The following is a 23,400-nucleotide window of genomic DNA, read 5'->3' as shown; positions in this document are numbered from 1 at the left end:
CTACTAAACTCTTAAGTAAATTAATTAGTGCTTGGGTGGCTGCTTGTAGGACTGGTCCACCCTGAGTGCTCAGATGCTGAGGATGCTGCTGCTGGTGCCTGAACCACCGCATTTAAAGATGCCAGCGCTGCTACTAGAGCTATTGCTGAGATACTAGTGCTTCAGAAGAAAGAGGCTTTCCCTCTAAAGGGTGTGCAGCCATCTGCACACAGGGCACGTAACTGCATCCTTGCTGTGGCTCAGGCTTGGGATTGGGTTGCGGCAATGGGGACTCAGGATCTGCTTGCTTCTGGAAAAGAGAGAGATGTCGACGGTCAAAATGTCAGATTTAAAGTCCAGGTTGGAGATTAATTAGATGCCCTCTCAAGATGCTTCTCAGTCCTGTATTTTATCCCACTCTAATAGAAATCTAGTACTTGGATTAGTGTACTAATTTCCTAGAAAGCAAAAATGGGAGCCAAAGAATGAAGAGCTCTAGACTGTAGTCCCAATAGTTGTGCCAATATGACTTCAGGCAAAACATGTTTTTAAGTATGTCCACCTTTGTAAAAGCTGAAAGAACGGCTGCAAGGGGTCAGGGCCGCTCCAGTATTTGCTCAGCCATCAAGCTTAACTATGTCTCTACACGTGATATTTTCCTGGTGTCTGGAAATGAGGGTCTGTCCACACCACTAGATCGCATCATCTGACCTCTCTGCACATCATAGGTTATTATGTTTAATTACTGCCTGAGTGAAATAACCTGTGTTGGAATGAATCCTACCTTACTCTGGGGAGAGCTGTTAAGGGGTGGAGAGTGTGGCGATGTTTAATCACTCTCCCTGCCACATTTATTTCTCAAATTCTCATTTGAATTAACCTGGTTTTAATTTCCAGACTCTGCTTTCACCTCTATCCACTAGATGAAAAAGTTCTTTAATACTTTTTTTTTTCTCTTTTCTTTCTAAAGTCCTTCAATGCTGCAATCAAATGACCTGATCTTCTCTCCAACAAGCTAAACAAAGTGCGGTCAGTGAGATTCTTGTCTGAAGACCTTTCTTCGGGTATCAAATAGAGGTGAGGATTTCTGGTGGATTTTTTTTCCTGCAAGCCTTTGTTTTTTCAGCACTTGTTTTCATACATAGGCACAAGCATCTCACCAGGATGGCATACAGAGGTCAGAAAACCTTCCTACCTCTCACTAACCCATGCTAATACATTCAAAGAACTCCATACTGCATCTTTACCCTGAACTGCTTTAACTGCTTGCTTTGTTCTGATAATAGTTGCTGAACTTTACTAATTATGATTCAATCACTGAATGTTTGTTTATTCTATAAATTAGGTCTATCTATATTCATTTATCCCGACCATAGATCCTTGTTTCTGCTTGCATTCACTGCATTGTGTTTGAATGGATTCAGCTAACTCCCTGCATGGCTCCTTCCACTTCTTCTTCTTTTTTTATTTTTATTTTGTTATTCTCCTGTCTGCTGGGAAGAAGGAAAGCTTTAACAACAGCCACTTTGTATTTATTCTGAGCTCACCAGTGAAAAATATGGGTTAGGGTTGGAGCTTTCATCAGAACAAATGTTTCCTTAGGAAATTTTGGTCTGAGCAAAGTTAGATTTCTGGCCTAGGAACTGTTGTATGGGACAAAAAGAAGCAGGTAGTCACTGGGAGCTCCCTGGAGCATCACTGTAGATCCAGACAGGGTATCCAGGGCACGTGAGGACACAGGTCATCTCATCCTTAGGTAGACAACTAAAGGTGTCTGTAGGTAGGTGAGATGAATCATAGTGATAAAGTCCATATTAGATGTTCTGGCTGGCAATCTGAGCTGTTAATTAACACAAACCCTAATTTAAAAGAGCTCCTGATTGCTTATGCTTTCTGTCTCATTCTTGGGGTCTTTCATGCCTGGTGCAATAGCTACGAAGGCTAGGGTGGAGCTCTCAAACCTTCTTTTTCTACCATCCCATCCTAAAGGCTGGGAGCAGGAGTGGGATTTACCATCCCAGGGGGTGAGAGGTTTGGGACTGAACCCTTTCCATTGCCTCCATGCAGGGAGAGGAGCTGTCACGAGGAGGAGCCAGCACTGCAGCCATGTGAGGCAAGATCTAAGGACGACTGTTTGGTAACAAGGAGAAACACCTCTTGTCAGGCATTTATTCAAAAAATAGTCAATAAGCTGCGCCTGTCTTTTCTGTCAAACTAGACCTAGCAACTAATCCCAGGATCCCAACACCCACAGCTAGTCTTGTGACTTTGGAAGATCAAAACCATCTAATGGATCTAAAGTGCGCAGCTCAGACCCGTCTACCCCCAGACCTCACGTAGTCCTGTCCTACGGATACACACAGATTTCAACTCTCAATTAATTGCAAGCAACATATGGCTGCTACCTACATTCATTTACACCAGCTGAGAAGGAGGGATATGGGCTGTTACTTACCCTGCCCTGGGAATCTGAAAAATTCCTACTGTTTGGTGTTAGTTGGATTTTGTGTGAGATTGTGGCTTGTGCCTGTTCTCCACACTGGGTAGAGAAAATGCACTGGGGCAGCGGGCAGGGTCATGGATGAAATTGCACACAAAGGGCAAATGGGAATTCAAATGATGATGGTCTATTGAAATAACAATAGTAATAATAAATCAGAACATGAAGAGTTAACAACGTGGGTTTGCCCAGGAAGGCTGCGAATCTGACTTCATTTTCAAATCCATAAAGCCATACAGAAGTGATATTCGCTTGGCCCACGCGGATCTCAAGCACACCTTGGGCCAGAGTCTATCCGTCCATTCCATCACCCCGTTGCTTTGAGCATGAATGGCCACGGAGTAGGAGGGAGGATGAAGAAGTAGGTTAGGCTTCCAGCTGGTGGGACACCCACACAGAGGAGCTATTTTGGACCCCCACCATGGTCTTCCCCTTGCAGACTCCAGACACAGCCCCCTCTATGTGACCTGATAGCTGTCACATTTAAGGTAAGTCAGCCTCAAGCAATGGCATCTCCAATGCTTTTTAGCTGATAGGGCTCACAGCAACTAATTTTGAAGTAGCCTTGGGTGTGTGTTTGTGTCTGTGTGAGCATGCACAGCAATGGAAGTTTAAGATAACATTATAGTACAAAACAAGAACAGCATAGGTATTTGTTATCAAAATAATCGACAAGAAAGAATATTTACTTGTCATTAATTGGAGTACTTAAAAAGTTGTCCTTCCTTTGTAAAAGGCACTTAACTTTTCTCTTAAGCACCCTGTTTTGTGCTCAGCTTGATCTACATATGCTGGTGCCAGTAAGTCTGGGGGCTTGGGCTATTTTGTAGGCACACAACTGCAGGACAGCTCTAACCCAGAAGGAAATCTCTCACGGGGGATAAGAGGTTTCCATGTCAGAACTTGGGCTGTGGGCAAAAGAGGGGCTCAACCTATTGTCCCCATGTAAAAGCCATCCCTTGTCCCAAGTGATGTTCTCTGTGATAGATGACAGTGCTCCCCCCCCCCATGCATCCATCTCTGCATGTATTTCTGTGCACCCCGATGAGTATTTCTCATATGCTGGGCTGCTGGTGATGCAGCGTTTGAAGATAGATGGCTAAAGTCTCTGTCAGAAAGCACCATGTGAAGCTTCCCTGAGCCAGCCTAAATTATCAGTGCCTCACTGGAAATTCTGCACATTAATGGAAACATCTGGGTAGTTTTGCCATCCAAGAAGTAATGGTTATTTAATAGCGTAAATCTTTTGCCTGGCAGTTATACTTCAACACCCGCAGCAAGTTGATAAATAAAACCTCTAACACTTCAAATTAAACTGTGCTCAGTTAATTGCATTCAAGATGTTTAACAGCTTTGTTGATGCTCATTAAATAATACTTGATTCCTGGGAACATGTTCGTTGAGTGTGAGCCTCCCTGCCTTGTATTCTCACACTATTTTATACTCCTCTTGAACCTTTGACAGGTTCAAAGGAAAGACTCCCAGTTTACACAGGCAGATAAGCAAAAGCTTTGCATTCATGATTCCCAAGCATCCCTCCTGATGACAGACCTGCTGCTTTAAGCTTTCATGTCTGTGGTTATATGTCAGGAGAAAAATTACTGATGCTCATGTCTAGGGCTACATGTTACTATTCGACTGGCATAGGTGAGAATGGGAAAGCATCTCTGGTAGGTCTTGCAGAAGGACACAAAGGTAGGGGAAAAAGATTAGAACTGAGCCTCCTACTTTTGCAATCAGCTTCTGCTTTAGCCCATTACTTTGTCACTCCTCATCCAGATAAGCCCTACTTCCCAGTAGTACTAGACCTGGTGTGGACTACATGTAAGGAACCTGATTCCATGGCTCCAGAGCTGTTCTGGTGCCACTAAAACACCAGCACCCAATGCATTAAAGTTCCACCACTCGTGGACACAAGGTGGTCTAAAGGTAGCTCAGGAGTTCTTCGGCATGATAACTAGATATCATCCAAAGCCAATTTGCTTTTCAGTTTGAGTTGAGCGCAAGGCATGAGCTCACGCCTGGAACAAGGCAGTGGGATGCAGTAACAGCTCTGCTGTATCCCCACCCCACGTGGGGACCTCCTGCTACAGTTCCATCCTCCCTTCTCCCTCACTTTCTCCGTTCAACAGAGTATTCGAACCAGGATGATAAGGAAAGGGGTCTTTCCCTGCCTGTGGTACCTGAAATACATCTGGTTCACACTCTAAATTAAGCTGGAATGATACAGAAGAAGGAGGACTCTGGGCAGGAGCTGAGAGGCATTGCTTCATCTTCCCAGCCCTGTCCCTACTTCTGTCACCCTCTTCAGGCCCTCTCCCCTCTATTCATGCTTCTCACTCCAGAGGGATATGCCAGCAGGGATGGATGCATTTTGCCCTGAGTCCAGACCCGGTTGTTGGATTGCTTCTGCAGAAATCAGTGGGGCGTTACTCAAAGAGGTGCTGCCTGCATCCTCCCTGGGGGGCTGCTGTCAAAACACCTGGGGGTGTTTGTAAACGAGGAAACCAGCACACCTTGAAACCGAAGTAACATCCAGAGAGGAAAACAAACAGCCCACAGAGCTGCTTAAAAGTGTTGATGGTGGTTGTTATGCCGAAGAAAAGGGGGAGTTGATGGAGAGCACGCTGGGCAAGCCCTGGGCCAGCTGCTGGCTTTCCTAGGGATGGGTCAGGGCCACCCCCTCCGCCATCACAGCACTGCAGTTTGCAAAGGGTAATACTTCTGGTGCAAAGTCCTCAGTCTTTGTGGATGAAACAGGCTGTGCAAGATGCCAAGGTTATGACTCAACTCCATCCCACCAGGGTGATAATGTTGGGCCTCAGTTCCCTATTTACAGCTTTCACAGAACAAAAAAAAAAAAAAAAAAAAAAAAGGCAGCAAAAAAGGGTGACCAAGAAACCAGATAGCAGTGCTCTTGAGTGAATCAAATCCTCCTGACAGCTAATCTCATTTTAGTTGTCTGTTGTTGTCTCATCAAAGTCTCTCCAAGAGACAGACAGGTGAACCTTTGCCTCTGCTCCTGCCTGCAAGGGGTCTCGCCTCTTATCGACCAGCGCTCAGAGGAGCAATCCAGAGGAGCTGAATTATGGAATTATGCTGGGTGCTGCGAGGCAGCCCTGATAAGGATTTCAAGGCACGCTGTTGGGACACTCACCAGCCTGATGGCCTGCCTTGCTTTACCTGATTCAAATACCCAAAAAGGAAGGTTTCCTTTAACCAAGGACAAAATGACTGAGCTAAAATCTTGGGGGCAGAGGAGCAACAGTGAGTTGACCTGTTATGTGTTGTACCTGAGAAACTTTCTTTTTCTTCCCTTTCTTTACAGATTTTTCCCTGCAGAGGTTGTGTCTGCTTCAAAAATGAGCTCTCATGTGCCTTCTCCAGTTGTAGCAAAAAGATTTGACATTCCTGGTATTTTAGTAGATGAGTAAGAATTGTGTAATGATACACACATCCATGAGAGTTATGTCTCCAGCATCACCTGATCGATGCTCTGCATGTGCTACTAAGTTATATTTTCTACTGTGGGCTGGTTTACTCCCAAAGTTTTGTTTCTCTTGCGACATATCCTATCACAGAGCAGAAACAAAGGAAAAAGATAGAGATGGGTGGGTCTGACAGAGAGATGCTTTCATATGGTATCTGAGAAAGCTGGCTGGCAGTTGTTGCAGGAGAGACAGAAAAGCCTTCTGCTAACAGGGGTGCAAACATTTCATCTCTTCTGGTCTCTGCTGGGTAGAGCTAGGAGTTGCCCCCTTTGGTTTGTAACCTGCCCCAAAACCTTTTTATGAGTCAGAAGATCTCCCCAGAGACTTTCTTCCCATTTCGGTGGTCTGTGTTGACATATAAGATGCCTTTATGTAGGGGTTTTTTTTGTTTGGTGGGTTTTTTCATTAAATAAGGAAATGTAAGAGACTTTTGAATTTGGCCATTTTTTCTGCCTTTTATTATGTGATGATGCCATCTTGTGGAAGCTGCTAAAAGCAAGAGTTAGAAACCACACCTAGATCATACCCATATTTGCAAGTCCTGTCACTCAGCAGGAGCAGGTTTTGGGGCTGGAAGAGCGTAGAGGATCTGTGGTCTATGCTGGGTGTATTTCAGGTGGGGTACTCTAGTTTGGTCCTGGGCTGCCCTTAGCAATTATCACGCATATCTGGGACCATGCCTTTCTGGAGCAACTATCTTCTCTTTCCATTTCAACTGAAAGGAATCCAGTTCAAGTGCTCCACATTCACCTACAGGAAAGTAGCTAGGGGCATTAGCTTTAAAAGCATCTCTCCTCGTCCTTATTTACTCCTCACCTGAATGCATGTGACAAAGTAGACACACCCTCAAAGCCTTGATAACAAGGTGAGATAGCAAACCAAGGGGATCACCTGCAGACCCTGAGAAGCTCCAGCAAGGATGCTCTTCTGTCTCCTAGTGTAGAGGGTTAGTGTTGTTAGAAGGTTGTGCTACCCTCTTGCTCTGCCTGGGAAGGTGCTCCTGGAACCAGAAAAAGAAAGCCACACTAAAGCTTTTCTCCAGCTCTTGTCCCATTAGTGAAGTAGAACATCGCCTAGTTTTGTGGACTGATACCAAGGCAGCTTCCAAGAGCTCGCTCACAGTAAAACCTGTGTCTGCTCCTGAGAGTTAAAGCTTTGTTGGTAAAGCTGGGGAACCATCAGTGCTTTGGGGATCACAAAGCAAAGGAGGAGGACGATGTTGCTGGAGCAAGATGTGAGAAATTGGTGAGAACCGATTGTACAATTGTGTTATTCTAATGTCATTAAGTTTAAACCTGCCTTGTTTTGACTTGGATCACAGACTTGGTTAATAGTTGCTGTCTTCACCAAATACTTGCTGTTTTCGTAAAGCTGAGCTGGTACAGTTGCTTTCCAATCCCCTCTGCTCATTGAAAGAAAGCTTCTTCAAACAAAAAGGCTGTAACAGAGCAGTAGAGCCATAAACTGGCTCCATCACTTGCTGTGATGCATTGAATCTATTTATCACTCTGTGTTTCAGCAACTCAAAACCCTGTGATCTCCTAGCAAATACTTTCCTACTCCTCCAGTAATACATATCTATAGCAGGCTGACATAATGGTCTGATTTTGTTGAACTACCTGTGTGTGTTAGTGGGGACTCAAACCTTAAAGCAGACGTTACTGAATTGCACATAACCTATTTGTTTGCTTGTCTAAACACAGATCCTTACAAGTTTTTTAGTTTCTCATAATTCACTGATTTCAGCACTTTAAATAACTAGGCTGTAACTTTCTTTATATGTTGTTTTCTATACTACATTTAATTTCTGCACTGTCACTTGATGAGTAAATTTTCATGGGTGTTTGAATCTTGCTACTGATATTTTTAGGTAACCAAAAAAACCTTAGTTTCTCTTCCACAAGCAGTGCACAATCTCATGTGTTGGTTTGCCAGCATGGCAGCTTTTCCATGCTTCTAACCCTAAATAAGCTGGTATTGCCAGAGCCAATTTCTAATGAACAACAGAACAGTCAGACCTACTGGGGCAAAAATTTCTTTGCAATTTGATGCCCCTGAGCCAAGGAAAACAAGCTACATAAACCCCTTCACCAGTCTACTTGCATTCTAAAGCTCCTGCTGTTAATTTTGATGCCTATTTCATGTGGTGTATGGAGTCACTAGGGTTAAATATTTGGCCATGTTTACTTTGCTCGGTGGAGTTTCATGTGATTGTTTGCAAAGGGTGTTGTGGCATGTGATGAATTAGCATAAGCTTCACTGATGGAGAGTAGGCAAGTTGCAGTAGTTACCCCTCAGACTTTGGGTGCAGGATGAGGTGTTTGCCCAGAAAGGGCAATGAGGGGAAAAGAAAACAGAGGAAAACGCTTGTACTTGCTTTGAAAATGTGAATGGCTGGTTTAAACAGAGCATGGGAACATAACAGGAGGGCTATCAGGGAAGGACTGATAGAGGCCACCTACAGCAGCCGAAGAGGTGGCTGTGGCACCAAGAAGTGACTTCATTCCCCCAATATCAGCAGAGCCAACGCCACACAGAGTGCTGGGCTCTTTGATTAGATTAGGGCTACATCCAGAAGGGGTTTTAGCAGCAAATTGAAAAGTAACAGGGAGCACCAGAAATCAGTTGTCTGCAATACTGTGTTTTTAGAGCTGGCCCAGCAAACCCATGTTCTAAACAACGGCTGCTTGTAGGTCAGGGTTGGCACTGGATGTGGCTGTTCCCCCCAGGAGCTTGCATGTGGCCACTCTGTTTTGGAGAGTGCTCATCGCTTATGAGGAATGAGAGCAGAAGTGATGCAGGAGAAAGCTAAGGCACTCAAGACCTTCCTTCAGCTGCTTTAAAATGCTTCGTTGTTTTACTTACAAAGTTAATTTTAACAAGCAATTAGGGCCACAAGCCAGAATGAGAACGGTAAGAAATGCCTAGAAGATTTAGATGTATCTCAGTCTATATGGCTGGATGATGTCCTTCCTGGAGTGGGTAAGGATTTGAGGTGATCTCCAAGTTGATGGGATTTACGTTCAGGGACTGGGGACAGGCTCTGTCCCTCTGCTCACCTGTCCCTAACATGAAAAAGAGGACGTTCAAGGGAATTGTCGATGAGTCAGTGTAACTTTGTTGGAAGAAATGAATTAGTTATAGACTTTGCAAAAATCTAGACAGTAACAAGAAGATGGGAAAGAAACTGATTTATCACATTTGACTCGCATCAAACTGGTCTGTTTTTTTGCCTGAAGTTATAGTTGGCTGAAGGAAAGAGCAGAAGATCCTTCCTTTGAATTTTGTTGGGGTTGATTGATAGTGTCCTAAGTGATATTTTCGTAAGGAAGCTCATGATAGTAGTTAGCAATGCACAGTGGAGCTGGCTTACACTTCTCCCAGAGGGTGAGCTGCAGGGGGATGAAACTGGACAAAGGCACTCTGGTGGGGAATTGGCCATACCCAGATAGGTCCTCAAAGTGTGTTGGGAGAGTGTCTGATCCCATCCCCCTGCAATCACCTGGTCTAAGCCAGTGGCTTCCCAATGCCTGGGTCCAAAAAAAGGAGGGTTTTAAGTCTTGAAAGCCCTGCTAGAATCAAGTTGAAGGTCTTGGCACCCAGAATTGGAGTTAGGGACCTTAACACCAGGTCTGGCTGTGACTGCAGACCTCCTGAGACTTCTTATCGCAGCATGTGGGACAGCACCACAGGAGGTCCCATACAGTTTGTACGGTTGTGCGACAGGGCAGGACCATGGCTATAACATGCGTTTGGGCTTGAATGTGGTACTGTAGCTGAACACAGTCCTAGTTGTGGCACAGCCCTACAGTATTTCTTCCCTGGGATGCCACCAGCTAGGACCTGTTGATCACTATATTCCAAGATGAAGCCGTGGTGGACCATCTGTGGTTCCTTCAAGGATCCCACCTGCCTTTCCCTGCTGCAAAACCCCCTCAGTGTGTAGCCTTGTGATGCCAGAGACCAAAGAGCCTCAGCCTGCGACCACCACGGCCATCTGGTCTGTATTCCTCCAGGAACCCGTCCTACTTGGGGTGGTGCTGTGGTTGGTGCAAGGCAGAGAATTATGACTTACTGACTGCCAGGACAAAGATGGCAAAGATACCAATCACCTGCCAGAGGCGCAGCCCCCAGATCACCACCGTCTCTGAAGTGACAGGGTCCGGTTTCTTTTTTGGGGGTTCTGTGGTGGCCTGGGAAAGAGGGAGAAGAAAAGAAATAAAAAGAGAGAAATGTGGTTTAAGATTTGCAAGGGTCCCTAAAACAGTCAGAAAGATGCCAATAGCACAGGAGATGGTAGACCCCAGTTTACAGCCCCCCCCAACAATTTGGAAATCTTTGAGGAATAGAGACTTCAATAAAAAGTTTGTATGTAAAGCTTTTGCCATTTTGAAATTTATCTGAAGCGTTACCGATTTTCATGATTACAAAGCAAATCTTTTTCTATTGTTTCTTAAATTCCCAGCTTTTCCTAGAGAGTCCGTCTCCCGGGGTCAGGAGGAAATTTCTTATACTTTGCATTCCTATCCTTAAAAGATATTTTTAAGATTCAGCTGCAAAATGCGACATGGCTTTTTTTACTTTTTTGAAAAGACTTCTCCACAAGTTGCACTGCAGTGTTATCTGCTCTGCTAAGGCTAGATGAGAAGGGAAGGAGGAAAAAAGCTAAATGGTGAGAGCCAGCTGCTCCCTAAGGATGGGGAGCTGAGGGGGACAACACAAACAGCAGGACAGGGGTCTTCACCAGCACGACCCCATCCCACCATCCAGGGAAGGTGAGCAGAGAGCCCAGTAATTCATAGTAATGGAGCCAGAGACCACAGTAATGGGGGATATTCAAGGGTTGGCAGAGCCCGCGGCCAGGCACAGGCAGGGGCCAAACACTAGAGCCTTGGCTTAAAGCATCTCCTACGGGATGGGGGTCACCCCTTGTTGCACTACCTTGCAGTTGGCCCCAGCCCCCAGGAGGAGGATGCTCGGGGTGCCTGGAGAGTAATTTCTGCCTTTCTCCTGAACCCTGGAGAAACACTGCAGAAGAACTGCTAGATCAAATAGGGCAGAAATTATTGTGTGTGAGACAGCAGTCGATGCTGATGTTTGAGTTTGGTTGTTTCTGGTTTTGTCTTCATGCTATATTGTACGACCTGCCAGGAGAACGGGACAGATGCTTCCCTGGCTCAGACTGAAATTTTGGTGCTGAAAGCTGTTGGGTCTGTTCCCCTTCTTGGTGCACGTTCCCTTTCTGACCCCACACCGGTCCCTTTTTCTCTGCTCAGACTTCGTAGGACCTGTGAGGAGGGCTAGGGCATGGCGCACACTTGGTTCCCACCTTCTTTAACTGCTTAGTAACTGCCGTAGCCTACAGCTACCCCACTGCCTGAAGGAGCAGGGCAAGAAGGGACCAGGTAACGTGTCTGCTCTGCATGGGCCTCACCAGAGCTGCTGTGGGAGGAGAGGATCTGTCTGTTGGGCAGAGATAACCCTGGCCAAACCTGGCTGCTCTGCCCTACAGGCAGGGCTGGCTCTGGGTCTGCTACGAGAAAAGGTGTGAATCTTGTCTCCAGATGTCCTGTTGTGGAGCATCTCTTCCAGGCATGTACCTCTCTGGGGGCTTGTGTCCAAGCTCTGGACATCTGCACTCTGATGTTGCCTTAACCCCCCTTTCTAGACAGGGAATGCTCCTCTGGAGGAGGACTCAGAAACTCGAGTGATCTGCAGTTCTCTGGTGGTGTTTCATAGCTCCTTGGCTTTAAAGATGTGAGCGGGGGCAGGATTCAACCTCTTAAATACAGGCGAGGTGGTGTGGAGTGTCCTCCATCTGCCCACCCAGCAGGGCACAGGTTTTGCACTGGGTCACGTATGCCAGCTCAGATACTGTAGGGCATCTCGCATGGCACTAGACTTCATAGCAATGTCACAGCAGTGGCGTCCTCACCTGTAGATATTGGACAAAATCAGGAAGCCTCATATCTACACCTTTCACTGTCTGCCTCCTGTTGTATGAGCACCCAGTGCCTCAGTTTCTCCACTGGTAACAGAGGAACATTGCTGCTTCCCTACTTTTGCTTTGAGATATTTAAAAGGGAAATGCCATGCGGATTTGATACAGGGACAGATACTGGCACTCATTTATAAGTTCAGAAAGGACACTTGATTTAAATCCCATTATCACTGGGGAATGAGGATTGAAGAATCCGTGAAAAGCAACACGATGTGTGGGCAGTAATTCCCACACAGCATATTGTCTAGTTGTCAAAGCAGCAAATCTGAATTAGATGGATATTTCAGTTGCATTTGAGTACTGGGGATTCAATCATGTTGCTTTAAACCTGTAAAGTTAATAGTAGAAAGCACAGATGTCAGATTTCCTGAAATGCAAGGAAAAATGGCTCAGAACAAGTCATTCTGGGCTAGAGGCTCCAGGTCTGTAGCAGAGCTCTGATTCTCACAGCTCCAGCAGTATGAGAGATTCATAGCCAAAAGGACAATATACCGTAGGGAGATTAAGCAACATAGCATCAAGGAGTCGAGATTAAAGCTTAGAGCAGGGATCCTGTTGCTTTTTTTATATATATATATAAATAACAGTAATGAACAGTTGTTTGCAATGAAGAAATTAGGCAACCTGTATTTGCTGAGAGCCCTTGCATTACTTGCGAACAGATTAAATGTGTAGAGATAATCCAGTTGTGTTGTGAGTCCAGGAGGAAGGTCCTGGCTTCTCTCACTTTTTTTTTTTCCTTAACATGAGTAAACCATGAGACTGCCTAGTGGCAAGGTGGTGCTGTTTCATTTCTTCTTATGTTGTAGCCTGCAGGTTCCTTTTGTACTTTCATGCATATCTACATATTTATGTATATTGTGATCTGGAAAATAATTTAAGTAGGACACATGATACCAAATGCCTCAGTTCCTTAAAAATACCTTTATTTTTACAATTAAATGGGCTTTCCCTAGCTGTAAGTGTACTTTTTCTTTCAATTTGTAATTGTTTTGGGGATGTAAATTTTTTTAGTGGTATTCTCCATTAAACAGAAGTCTTGAATGAATTAGTAATGAATTAAAATGAAATGTAAAAACATAACTGAGAAAGTTCTGGTATTTTTCTTCATTTATAAATAGTACCTTTTCTAAGCCATCTTGCTTCCAGATTTTGAGTCACTAATGACAAGTTTGACTAAAGAAACCTACTCTTAAATGGTCTTGTAGATGTTGTGTTAAGCCTGGCTGTCATTCAGAAAAGCACATCTTAATCAGTTAAGTTATTCAGGCTAACAAGGAGGTCTTTGAATTAAATTCTGTGGCTTGTACTGTATCAAGGGTCAGAAAAGATGTGATAATGTCCTGCATGTCTACAAAAAGAGAAGGGATATGGGTAAAGAGGGGAGTGTGTGTGATGCAACACAAACAGCACTCTAGTTTCCAGCTCCTGAAAAGGCTCTAAAAATGAAGTGTAAGAGGGAAACAGGAAAACAGGTGAAAAAAAATTGAATTATAATCACAGGAGCCTTATCTTGTGAAGATGATGTGAGGTTTCCTTATGTGATTTAGTGGTGATTTGGTTAGTACTTCAGATGAGGTGAACTGCAACCTCAGCTCCACTGTTGAGTAGATCCTCAACATCTATGGGAGAGTCTGGGTCAAACAGCCTTACAGATACCTGCCTTTGGTAGAAGAAACTTCTCTGGAGTGACCATTCAGATAGAAACAGGACAAGGACCTGATGGCCTCCATAGGAGCTAAATGTTGGACAAACAAGGTACCTAAGGACTGGATCTGCAATGAGACTTAGTTCTTGTGTGCCTCAGTTCCCCATCTCTGAAATGGGGCTGAACTTGTTTCAACTCCTGTGGTCCCAGTGCAGTGATGATATGGTAGGGTCACACGTACCAACAAGCAGTATTTCTTCTCTTGGCTTATGGCTTAGGAAATCAGAGGTCAACAATGGCTCACTGCTAATGAACTTCACATTACGATGTGCTGTGGTGCAGCAAATCATAGAGTCTAAACCTGCTACTGACCTTTCAGAAGGGTTGTTAGCAAAACACCCTCATTGCCTTGTATCTGAATGTAGGCCCTGATCTGAATTGGCAATAGCTTTTTGACAGAAGCTGAAAACACTTCATTTCTAAAGGAAAAAAAAAAAACATCTCCCGGACAGGCACATCTGATTCCCTGCAGTGCCCTTCCCTTCTCAGCCCATGAAAGTGCTGTTCAAACACAGCTGTAATGGATACCACAGAGTGAATTGTAGCTGGAGCTGCTCTCCAATTACTTGTCTATTTGTGCAATACAAACCATATTTTAGTCTCTTCCTAATGAAGGATGCTTCCCGCCGTGTCTGGAGTGCTTTGTCTCCCAGGGGCATCCTATTCAGAACCCATCTGTGGTGAAGAGGATTGTTGTCTGAGCTGGTCTCTTCCAAGCTGCCTTGGATACTCAGCACCACCCGGCCACACGTCATTGCAATTTGTGACAGCCACCCTTCTCCCGTGGTGCAGGGACTAGCCATGGGGCATCCAGTGCTCCAACCCCAGAACTGCTACAGGTGAACTAAGGGAGAAAGAAACTCTGGCCAGCATGGCGGGGTCTTGTGTAGAGGCTCCTGGGACAATCAAAGAGGTAGGAATTTGTGATACTTGACACTGAAAGATCTCCATTTTCAACTGCAGGATTTCTTTCTACTCTTTACAAAGCAGCCAGCAAGAAAGAAAAGAAATTGAAGAAGCTGCAGTAGACAGCAGCCCTGGGGAGGGATCAGGGCACCGATTTAGGTTCAGAAAATTTTGTCTGATTAGAAGTGCTGATCCCAGAGATCTAAGGTTACTTCCTACCTTGGATTCAGCTTTCCTTCCTTACTACTGATCCTGGAGTTAACCTCCAGGGTAGCCTTAATCTGATTCACGGGAGGCACTTCATTTGCAGTAATTGGCATGATTTTGCCATTTTTTGAAGCTCAGCTCTCCAAAGGCTGGGCCTTGTCTTCCAGACTTGTCTCTGATGGGCAACTGGGAAAGGGAGCCAGATATAAAGAGGAAAACTGGTAAGAAATGGAAATTGTGGGGCTTCTGCTGGAACTCTGCATACCTGGGTAAGTCTTAAGTGCACATCAGGAAGGTAAAAGAGACAAACCAGGACATGGTTGGTGTTAGACCTGCCAAGGTTATACCAGACGGGAGCAGAGATGAAGGGTTAGCTTTGTAGATGGCTGTAGGTTTGAGGTTGACTGTAGCTGTTGCTCTAGACTGTCTTAGGAGCAAGTCCCCAAAGGACCCAGCGATAATGCAGGGAGAGGAGCTGCAGCTCTGGAGGTTATCATGCTCAGCACTCCCTGCTCCTTGCACATTGCCAATGGTCCTTCCTTCCATCTGCCTCGCTGCGGCACTTGCAGGCCCGTGTTGCACACAGCAGCACAATGCTCCACGCTTTTTGACTATGGTGGGAGACTCGGTGTGAGTGGTGCTCTGCTACAAAGAGTCCCAAGACGAGAGAGAGAGGCTGTAGCATTACCCTACATCCAAGAAGTGTGTTTTCTCATGAGGGTCTCATGAAGAGACACATGCTTGTGGGTATATTCCCTGTCTACAGCTGTGGAGAGCAATCCCTTGTGGGTTGGGTAACCTGGTTCCCTGTCTCATGACCAGCCATAGGGTATCTCATGCACCAGAACCTGATGATCTTCAGCAGGTTGTTTTACTTTACAGTTGATAATTAATCAGCAATAATCACAGATATCATGTCCTCAGAGAATCCAGAATAAAATAAACTAAAAATGAATGCAAATTGCAGATCTGAAGGTGAGGGAACAAGAACCCACCTTCAACTCTACAGCTTGGAAGTGATGGTACCCATTTTCTACAGCACACATAGAGCTGTGGGACCAGAGATCCTTACTACTTTTTCCTGCTGAACCTTCCAGTGTTAGTCTCTCTGCTCTGGGGATCTCAAAACACTTGATGCGTCATCCTTGTTCAACAGAAGTAATATTCCCAGTACAGAGTAAAGTAGCTGAGGTGGGCAATTAAAAAATAGTCTTAAGATCACAGCATGGATCAATAGCTCTGGAATGGATTGCAGGATCCTCCTTTAACTGCTGCACAATTTATGTAGAAACCTTCACAGAGATGGAACACATAGCAGGCATTATTTTGATGTTTAAATGTTCTCCGGTCTAAGTCATGAAGGAATGATGAGCAAACTCTTGGACTAGTAAAAAGATGGGGAAGACGTAAACAGGCAGAAAGGTAAGGGACGTGCTGACATATTGGGTGCTATGGCAATTGTGTGCCTCGATAGGAGGACAGCCTGAGACTCTGGATGATTGTAGAAGCATATGCTTACCGTCAGTAGCAAGCAAGCTAGTGACTTGAGCACTTGGTACCAGTTTATGGACAACTCTGGAGGAAGTTGTGGATGAGGAACAGCATAAGCTTAAACAAGGCTGAACTTGCATTGGAGGGAAGAAACTACAAGTTTAAAGAACTCTGCCGCTTCTCTTGGTTTCACAAAAGCTCTTGATGTCAACCAGTACCTAAAGTAGCAAAATATATTGCATATGTAAGACAAAAGTGCAAAAGGAAAAAGCATGAAGCAAGACTGCTGCAGAGCCATGACCATTCATGTAGATACGTTGGTTTACTCACTGTAACTTTTCTTATTCTTAGAGCGAGTGTTGAATGCTAGGGCTGACGTATGTAGTGAAATTACTGTGGTGTAATGGTCAAGCTACTACAGCTTAGCAAATTATCACATACAAGCTGATCTATGGCAACTGCCTGTGCACGCGCACTGGGTCTCGATAGCAGATGTCTAAGTTTGCATTGCTACACATGCTGACCAGACAAGGTGTCCAAGCTCTTAAGTGGGTTGAAAGATGCAACACTGTCTTACATCTAGTCCTCGTAGCTGTTGGAGATGACACGTACGGTGTGGGGAAAAAGACATCTTAGTGAAAGTAATTCTTAGTAGCTTCAAGAAACTGGAATGGCTGATTTGTGCTTGGCAATAAATGTCAAGATTTGGAGCTGTTGATTTGTGCATGGGAATAAATGTCAATATAACAGAATGATTGTATCAGGGACAAAAGGAAAAGATGTAAGGAGGTTAAACCCAGCAGAGGTGAAACTGGGACAAAGTGATTCTTATGCAGCCCTGAGGGGAAGAAACCCCAAACAAAACCATTCCAGCAAGGGTGAACTTGTGCCCTTGGCCACCAGTGTGGTCCAGAAGTGTAAGATGGGAGAGATGGATGAAGAGCTTACATGTGGTATAAAGTCTAACAGCATTGCTTTATCTATGCAAAGCAGTTGCACTAAACAAAAGACTCCAGAAGACTGGAGGCAGTAAAGAAGACTTCTGCAAAAGATGTCAGGCTTCAGAGGTGTCATCTTCAGATGAAGAAAGCTGTTAGGAATACAGAAAATGCAAGCAAGAAGCAGCATTGGCAACACTCAGGTACTAATTCAACAGGGAAAGCCTCTTGAAGGCAAGCAGATGAGAATATATCAAAGAAAATGATGCAAACACACCTGAGGTTGGCCTTACTACAATGTTGCTACCACTTAGTTGTCTGGGCAGTGCCTGTAGGAATATGAAAAAGTTGGGGCTCCAGGAGGAAGCAGTAGTGAGCAGAAAGGAATAACAATAAGGCTCTGAGCTGAAAGAGTATATAATCTTATAGAAAAGAGAAACTTATGGCTTAGTTTAGTAGCTTAAATGTAAAGGAGACAATGATGTAGGTCTTGGTCAATATTCCATGTTACATTTATGGAAGACCTGCACTCTCTGGAGCAGCAGCTGGAAAACAGGCAGAGTACAGCACAGCACCTTAAATAAGATTAGACTGCTATGTTTAGGAAAGTGAAACCAACTCCTAGCCAATACCAATAATGAATATTGAGACCAAAGATGGACTGTTGATTGGGGTGTCTCTTGCAGGACAGTGGAATAGCTCCTTAGCCTCTGACTGCATTGACTACATCTCCCACGGAAGCTGAGGCACCCAGATTGCTTGTTGATGCCAATACTGTAGATGCATATTTTTGTGTCTTAACATTCAGGCTAAATCTCTCCCTCTAAAGAAAATGCATTTACCCTTACTTAGGTGCTTAAAAATGTGTGGTACAAGTAGTTAAGCTTAAGCTAGTTCTTCTAGGGTTATTTATGTCTGAGAGAAAGTGGCACTTATATAGGGCTATTCATCCCATTGAGGAAACTTATCTAGATCTGGTGAATAAATGATTATTTCTCTTCAGTGATTATTAGTGGAGCCTCCAGTGACTGGCTCAGATTTGGGTGTCCAGTTTCTAGATGCCCAATTTAGAGCGGGTAAATCCTGCCCTTGACATACAATTCTTTGCTTGATCTCTGGGACTAGGAGCAGGAAAGAGAGACAAGGGGATTTTTGGGGTGTCCTAGGGATCAAGTGGCTCCCTGGCAGGAGCTGGAACAGAGGCTGGTGGCCCATTACTGCCCCGTCCTTTGGATTTCCAATGCCTCAGACCCTGTAGGGCTGGTTTTGGGGGGGGATCTAAAGTACGAGCCAAGGCTGGACTCCATTCATGATACACTGGCCTCTCTTCTGATTTATTACCCACTATGGCAGGTACCCCTAGGTGTGGAGGCACAACATCTGCTTTCGGTGAAGACTGGACTATGCCAAAGCCTTGGCCCCCAAGCGCTGCTGGATGGCATGTCCCCAGGTTTGGTGGAGCCCAGGCGTGTGTCCCCCATTCCCGTGTGTCTCAGAGTTGCACTGAAGAAAGGATCTCTGCGTTGTGTGCAGGCATCACCTTTGCAGCTTCTCCAAATGCCCAGCAAGGGCTGGGAGGAGGGAAAACTACTCCATAAGGAGCTGGATCTCAGCTGACATTGGACACTCAGGGCTGTAAAACATCTACTAAACCAAACATTAAATCATTTCCAGGTAAGTTGCATTTTTAGGTCAGAACAGCTTGACACTGGTTCTTGTAACTAAAAAAAAAAAAAAAAATAAAGCATGATTGCTTTGTTTCTGATTCATTTCAGGCAGAAACTGTTAGTGGTGATGGTGGGGGAAGCAGAGGTATCAAACCCAGTGGAAAAGGAGATAGATGCTGGAGGCAGGAGTTTCATTCACTTCATTAAGCAGCAGAGAAGAAAAATTGTAAAAGGCACCCCTTTTTATGGCCTTTTTTTTTTTTTTTAACTGGCCCTTCTAATTCAGCTTGATTGATGTTTCTGCTTTGCCTGCAGCATGGCTGGGCTTTGAAAAACTAACAATGTTTATTCCTAATTGCATTTGATTACACATATCTAAAGGCCACAGATGGTTCAGGGGGACTGAGCTTTAAATAAACGCACATGTGCACTCTCTCCCTTCCCCTCCTTCCAAGTAACAAGAAGGAGATGGGCAATCTGAGAACGGACCTCCACGCAGGCAAAACTTATCTAGGGAGGTCGTCAAAATCCTCTGCAGTGGTGGGGAAACCCTGGCAGAGTCCAGACGCAACGCTGAAAATACAGTAATGATAACTGATCTGTGGTTTCACAGGTCAAGGGCCAATATAATAGGATTATGTATTTAGAAAGAAAAGACAGATCATAATGACTGAATTTAAGTGTGGCAGCTGATAAATCTAGTAATTAATGTTAAATTATGATGTAGCTATAGCTGTTGCCCTGGTTGTGAGGCTTGCTTGTGCCAGGGCTGCTCCTGGGCTGGCAAAAGTGACCCGTCTTGTGGTCCCAGAGCTCCAGCCTCCCTAGTTCCCAATGGGAACCTCATTTTTTTCATAGCTGGACCAGTTCATGGTCCCATGAACAACTGTTTCAGATTGAACCGTGATGCCTCTCTTCATGTGAGAATGGCAGCAGTCACACAACAGCCTCTTTAGCATAGCTGTAGCATTTAGGATAGTTTTTTATTGTCAGAGACAAAAGATTTAGTTATAGATGTAATCTCTCTGCAAATGATGAAAATGATCTGAGATCCTGTATAAGCTTTTCCTTAATGTTTATGTGGGGTTGGGTCTGGGAGGGTTCAGTGACTTCGTACCCTGTATAGTCTCCATCCCTCTCTCTTCAGCCTGTCTCCTCAGACAGGTCATGACAAAGAATTTTCCAGAAAATGGCTTTTATAATTTTCTATAATATGTTGAATCCAGCTGGCCCAAAATACTGTTATCTTCCTTAAAGATGCCATTCTTAAAGCTAATGCTTAACTCTCAAATCTTCATGTGTGTTGCTTGTGTATGTAGTCCTGAACTATTATTTTCTTGTTTGTTGTTTTTATTATCAGCTATTGAGTTAAATCTATGCACCCACATAGGAAATCAGCCTCAGGAGTCCACAGCTACTCAGTAATTTTACCTGCCGTCATTTAAACTACAATCACACATGAGTATATTTAGATTGTTGCGTATAGCGTCGCATCCGTCGCATTCACTTGGAGGCTACAAATGAGGGTTACTGTCCCTTGTGCCCAACAATATACAGCTAAGTGTAGTATAAACTGAACTTCACATAACACCCTGTGTATCAAATACATCATTTGCCTATATGGTGGTTTGGAAGCAGAAGGTCTTGGAAAACATCTGAAAGCCTTTAATTAACTCCTCCTTTTCTTTAAACTGGCCTTCGATTTACCTTGCAGTGATCTTCTTACCGTACTCCATCAGGACCTGCCTTTGCTCCACTGAAGTTATGAATAACTAGTAAAAAAGATCAGTGATTTTTTTTTTTTTTTTTCCTTCCCTACTTTCAAGTCTGTGTTGTAGCTTTTCCAAGGATGCATACTTTATCCTAGCTGGGGCTCTTGGAGAAATGATGGGGTAAGTGGAAAACTCAGGAACAGGCCAGTGCTATATGCATTTCATGTAATGGGTATTATCTTATGGGAGCTGAATGCATTGCCTGAGCAGTCCTGTGCAAAGGGGAAAAAAAAGCTAAAGCCGTGCTCTCTTGTTCTTCAGTCATCTTGGTGCTAGGGCATTGGTGGGATGCTGCAAAAGAGCCTTTTCCCATTCTGCTAGGTGTTTATCTAGCACCTGCTAATGTTTGGGCATGTGAATGCATTTTAAAGGTTGGGATATGGAGGGGCTGAGGGGTGCCAAGGCAGAGCTATGTGGGTGCGTATCCTCACAAACCTGTACAAACTACAATTTAACTTGGGCAAGGGACTCCTGAGGAAGAGTCCGCAGCTCTGGGTGAAGTGCAGAAGGTCCCTCTGCAATGCACCTTATGGGAGGGCTCCTGGCACACTGAACAGGGCAGCGTCCAGGGCAGCCCGTGGGGCTAATTCCAAATTTACCCTGTGCCAGGGCAGCTTGCTAATCTTTGAACAGTTAATTTTCAACCCGAAGGACTTTGGAATTCTTCCAAAAGTCCTGTGAAAGAGGAAAGCTTTTTGTCAATGCAATTAGATTCAATATTCAGAGGCTTTTATTGCCTCTTTGCTCCCAAGTGGAAAGTGCACATGAATCTGCACATTTGGAAACACTCGAACACCATTAAACAAAAGCATCTTCTTGTTTCTTTACTTCTTGCTGTGTGGTGGGTTTTTCAGGTTTGGTTTTGGGTTTTTTTTGAGCTCACTGAAATGCTCAAATGTCCAGTCCCTTTGACCTTCTCTCTATTTGCTTAGGTGGGCTGGCTTAGCATAAATTAATTATTCAGGATAACTACATTGTATAATTATGTGAAGTAAAAAGTCCTTGCAGAGCTTTGGAGCAGCCTGTAATTCATCTGCTTTTAGAAATACAGAAACTGACTGTTCATCTAATCTCATTTTTGGATACCTGGTAGTTAACCTGGTGTGCAGCTTGTGTTTCCAGATGAGATTTGCTCCCTCTGACGTGCTATAAGAAGTAGACAAGTTTTCAAGAAAGTCTGGTATAAGTAAAGCAGACCATAAAATTACACCTGGTTTATAACAATTTTCGTAGTTTTGCCATTTATCTTTGTTTTGCTTTGGCATGAGGACAATTCCTGTAAAGTGTGTGTCTGTGAAACATGATGAAAGGGAACATCTTCCTGGTGGGGCGGATGCTGTGTCTGCACGTCGCCCTGGGTTCGGCGAAGCATGCTTTGTGAAATGTGCACTGTAAGAGAAAGTTCTGCCTCGCTTGTCACCTTGAGAGCTGCTGTGGGCTGAACAGCTTGGAAAAAATGTGAAAAATGTCCACAGCACGGTGTGTTATGAGTTTGTAAAGGAGTTTTAGGTTCCTGTTTGCCTTGCTGGGAATGGTATATTGTGGTCAGACAGGATGGATTAGTAGACCCATTTGAAAATCCTGAATTAAGTAACTTTAAAATGAGACGTCCAGAGTGTCGGGGCACAAGATGGACCATGGGGTGGGGATATGAACTCAGCGCGGTTGTCATTGCCTCTGACGTGTTGGTGATGAACTGCTAAAATTTGCAGACCAAAGGCTGCGGAGATCAGACCTGACTTGGTGCGAGGCCAGGTGAGGGGCAGGGCAGCCAGGGATGCTAAGTTTTAAAACATTGGAAAAAAAAAAAAAATCTTATGTTAGCCCATCAGAGCCCTTAACACATTCTATGCCTGCATGGATGCATTTTCTGAGCGGTTTAGCTAAACCCAGAAATCTGAGCAAAGCAAGCTCTGCTGCAAGAACATGCCGCTCGTCAGCACTGCAGCACTGGGGCTCGGACCCTGGACCAATGCAGCGGCTGCCTCTAACATGGCTCAGGCCTTAGGAAAAGCGATGAAGGGGTTGAAAGTGGCTGGGCTGCAAAATTTTTGGCAGCTGTAATTCTGGGGGGGCTGTTCTTCCAGCTAGGACTCTCGCTTTTGAAACTGCTGGCAATAAGTTATAACCACTGCCGGGGCATATTCCTGGGTTGTGAAGCTGCTCTTCCCTCCTGGTTCATCCCAGCCTTGCTTTGGGGAGCTGGGGCCATGGGAGCGCATCCTCACCTTCAGGGGAAAGCTCTGCAACCAAGCTGTGGGTGAGGAACATCACTTCAAAAATTAATGTTTGTGCTGAACTAGAGGAAACGAGGGAAGGCAGAAGAAGAAAAACGCAGCCCAAATGTTTAAACTTGGGCAGGTATGTCCAGGGACAGGATCACCCGGGTCATGCCTGGTCCTTCTCCCCTTTCCCTGAGACTCTGATGTGGGGCACTTGTTGGACATGCAGTACTGGGCTAGAAAACACTGTGCTGTGACTTTGGCCCTTCGCACTGTGTCAAGCCCTCTTTGGGGATTAAAGCAGCCCTTAAGTGCTGACTGTCCTCTGCAACAGCTACTGGCATTTTAAAAGCGCCTTCTTTCTAGTGTTGGGCCTGTAGAAAGCAACGAGCATCTCCCAAAGAAGACTCTAACTCCTTGGAGCCACCTTAAATTCCCGGCTGTCTGCCCTACCTGTCCTCCCTGGGCAACATGCATGGAAAAAACCCACATTCCTGGACACCCCCGAACCCCCAGTC

General features: G+C 44.8%; 1 protein-coding gene across 3 annotated transcripts in view; it reads right to left on the bottom strand.

Moving 5' to 3' along the window:
* The window catches only part of TMIE (transmembrane inner ear), a 42,230-nt gene that overhangs the window by 17,745 nt on the left and 1,085 nt on the right, over nt 1–23,400 (bottom strand). For 2 of the 3 annotated variants that reach the window (XM_069778398.1, XM_009915930.2), the window contains exon 1: nt 10,046–10,374. In XM_069778398.1, the coding sequence (XP_069634499.1) occupies nt 10,046–10,358 (313 nt within the window). In that variant the 5' untranslated portion in view covers nt 10,359–10,374. Of the gene's footprint in view, nt 1–10,045; nt 10,375–23,400 lie in introns of those variants that run through there. The other variant, XM_069778399.1, reaches the window with a different exon arrangement.

This window comes from Haliaeetus albicilla, chromosome 2 (assembly GCF_947461875.1).
Source record: "Haliaeetus albicilla chromosome 2, bHalAlb1.1, whole genome shotgun sequence".
Lineage (NCBI taxonomy): Eukaryota > Metazoa > Chordata > Aves > Accipitriformes > Accipitridae > Haliaeetus > Haliaeetus albicilla.
The sequence above is the reverse complement of the archived record's forward strand: the minus strand, read 5'-3'. Positions and strand labels throughout refer to the sequence as shown.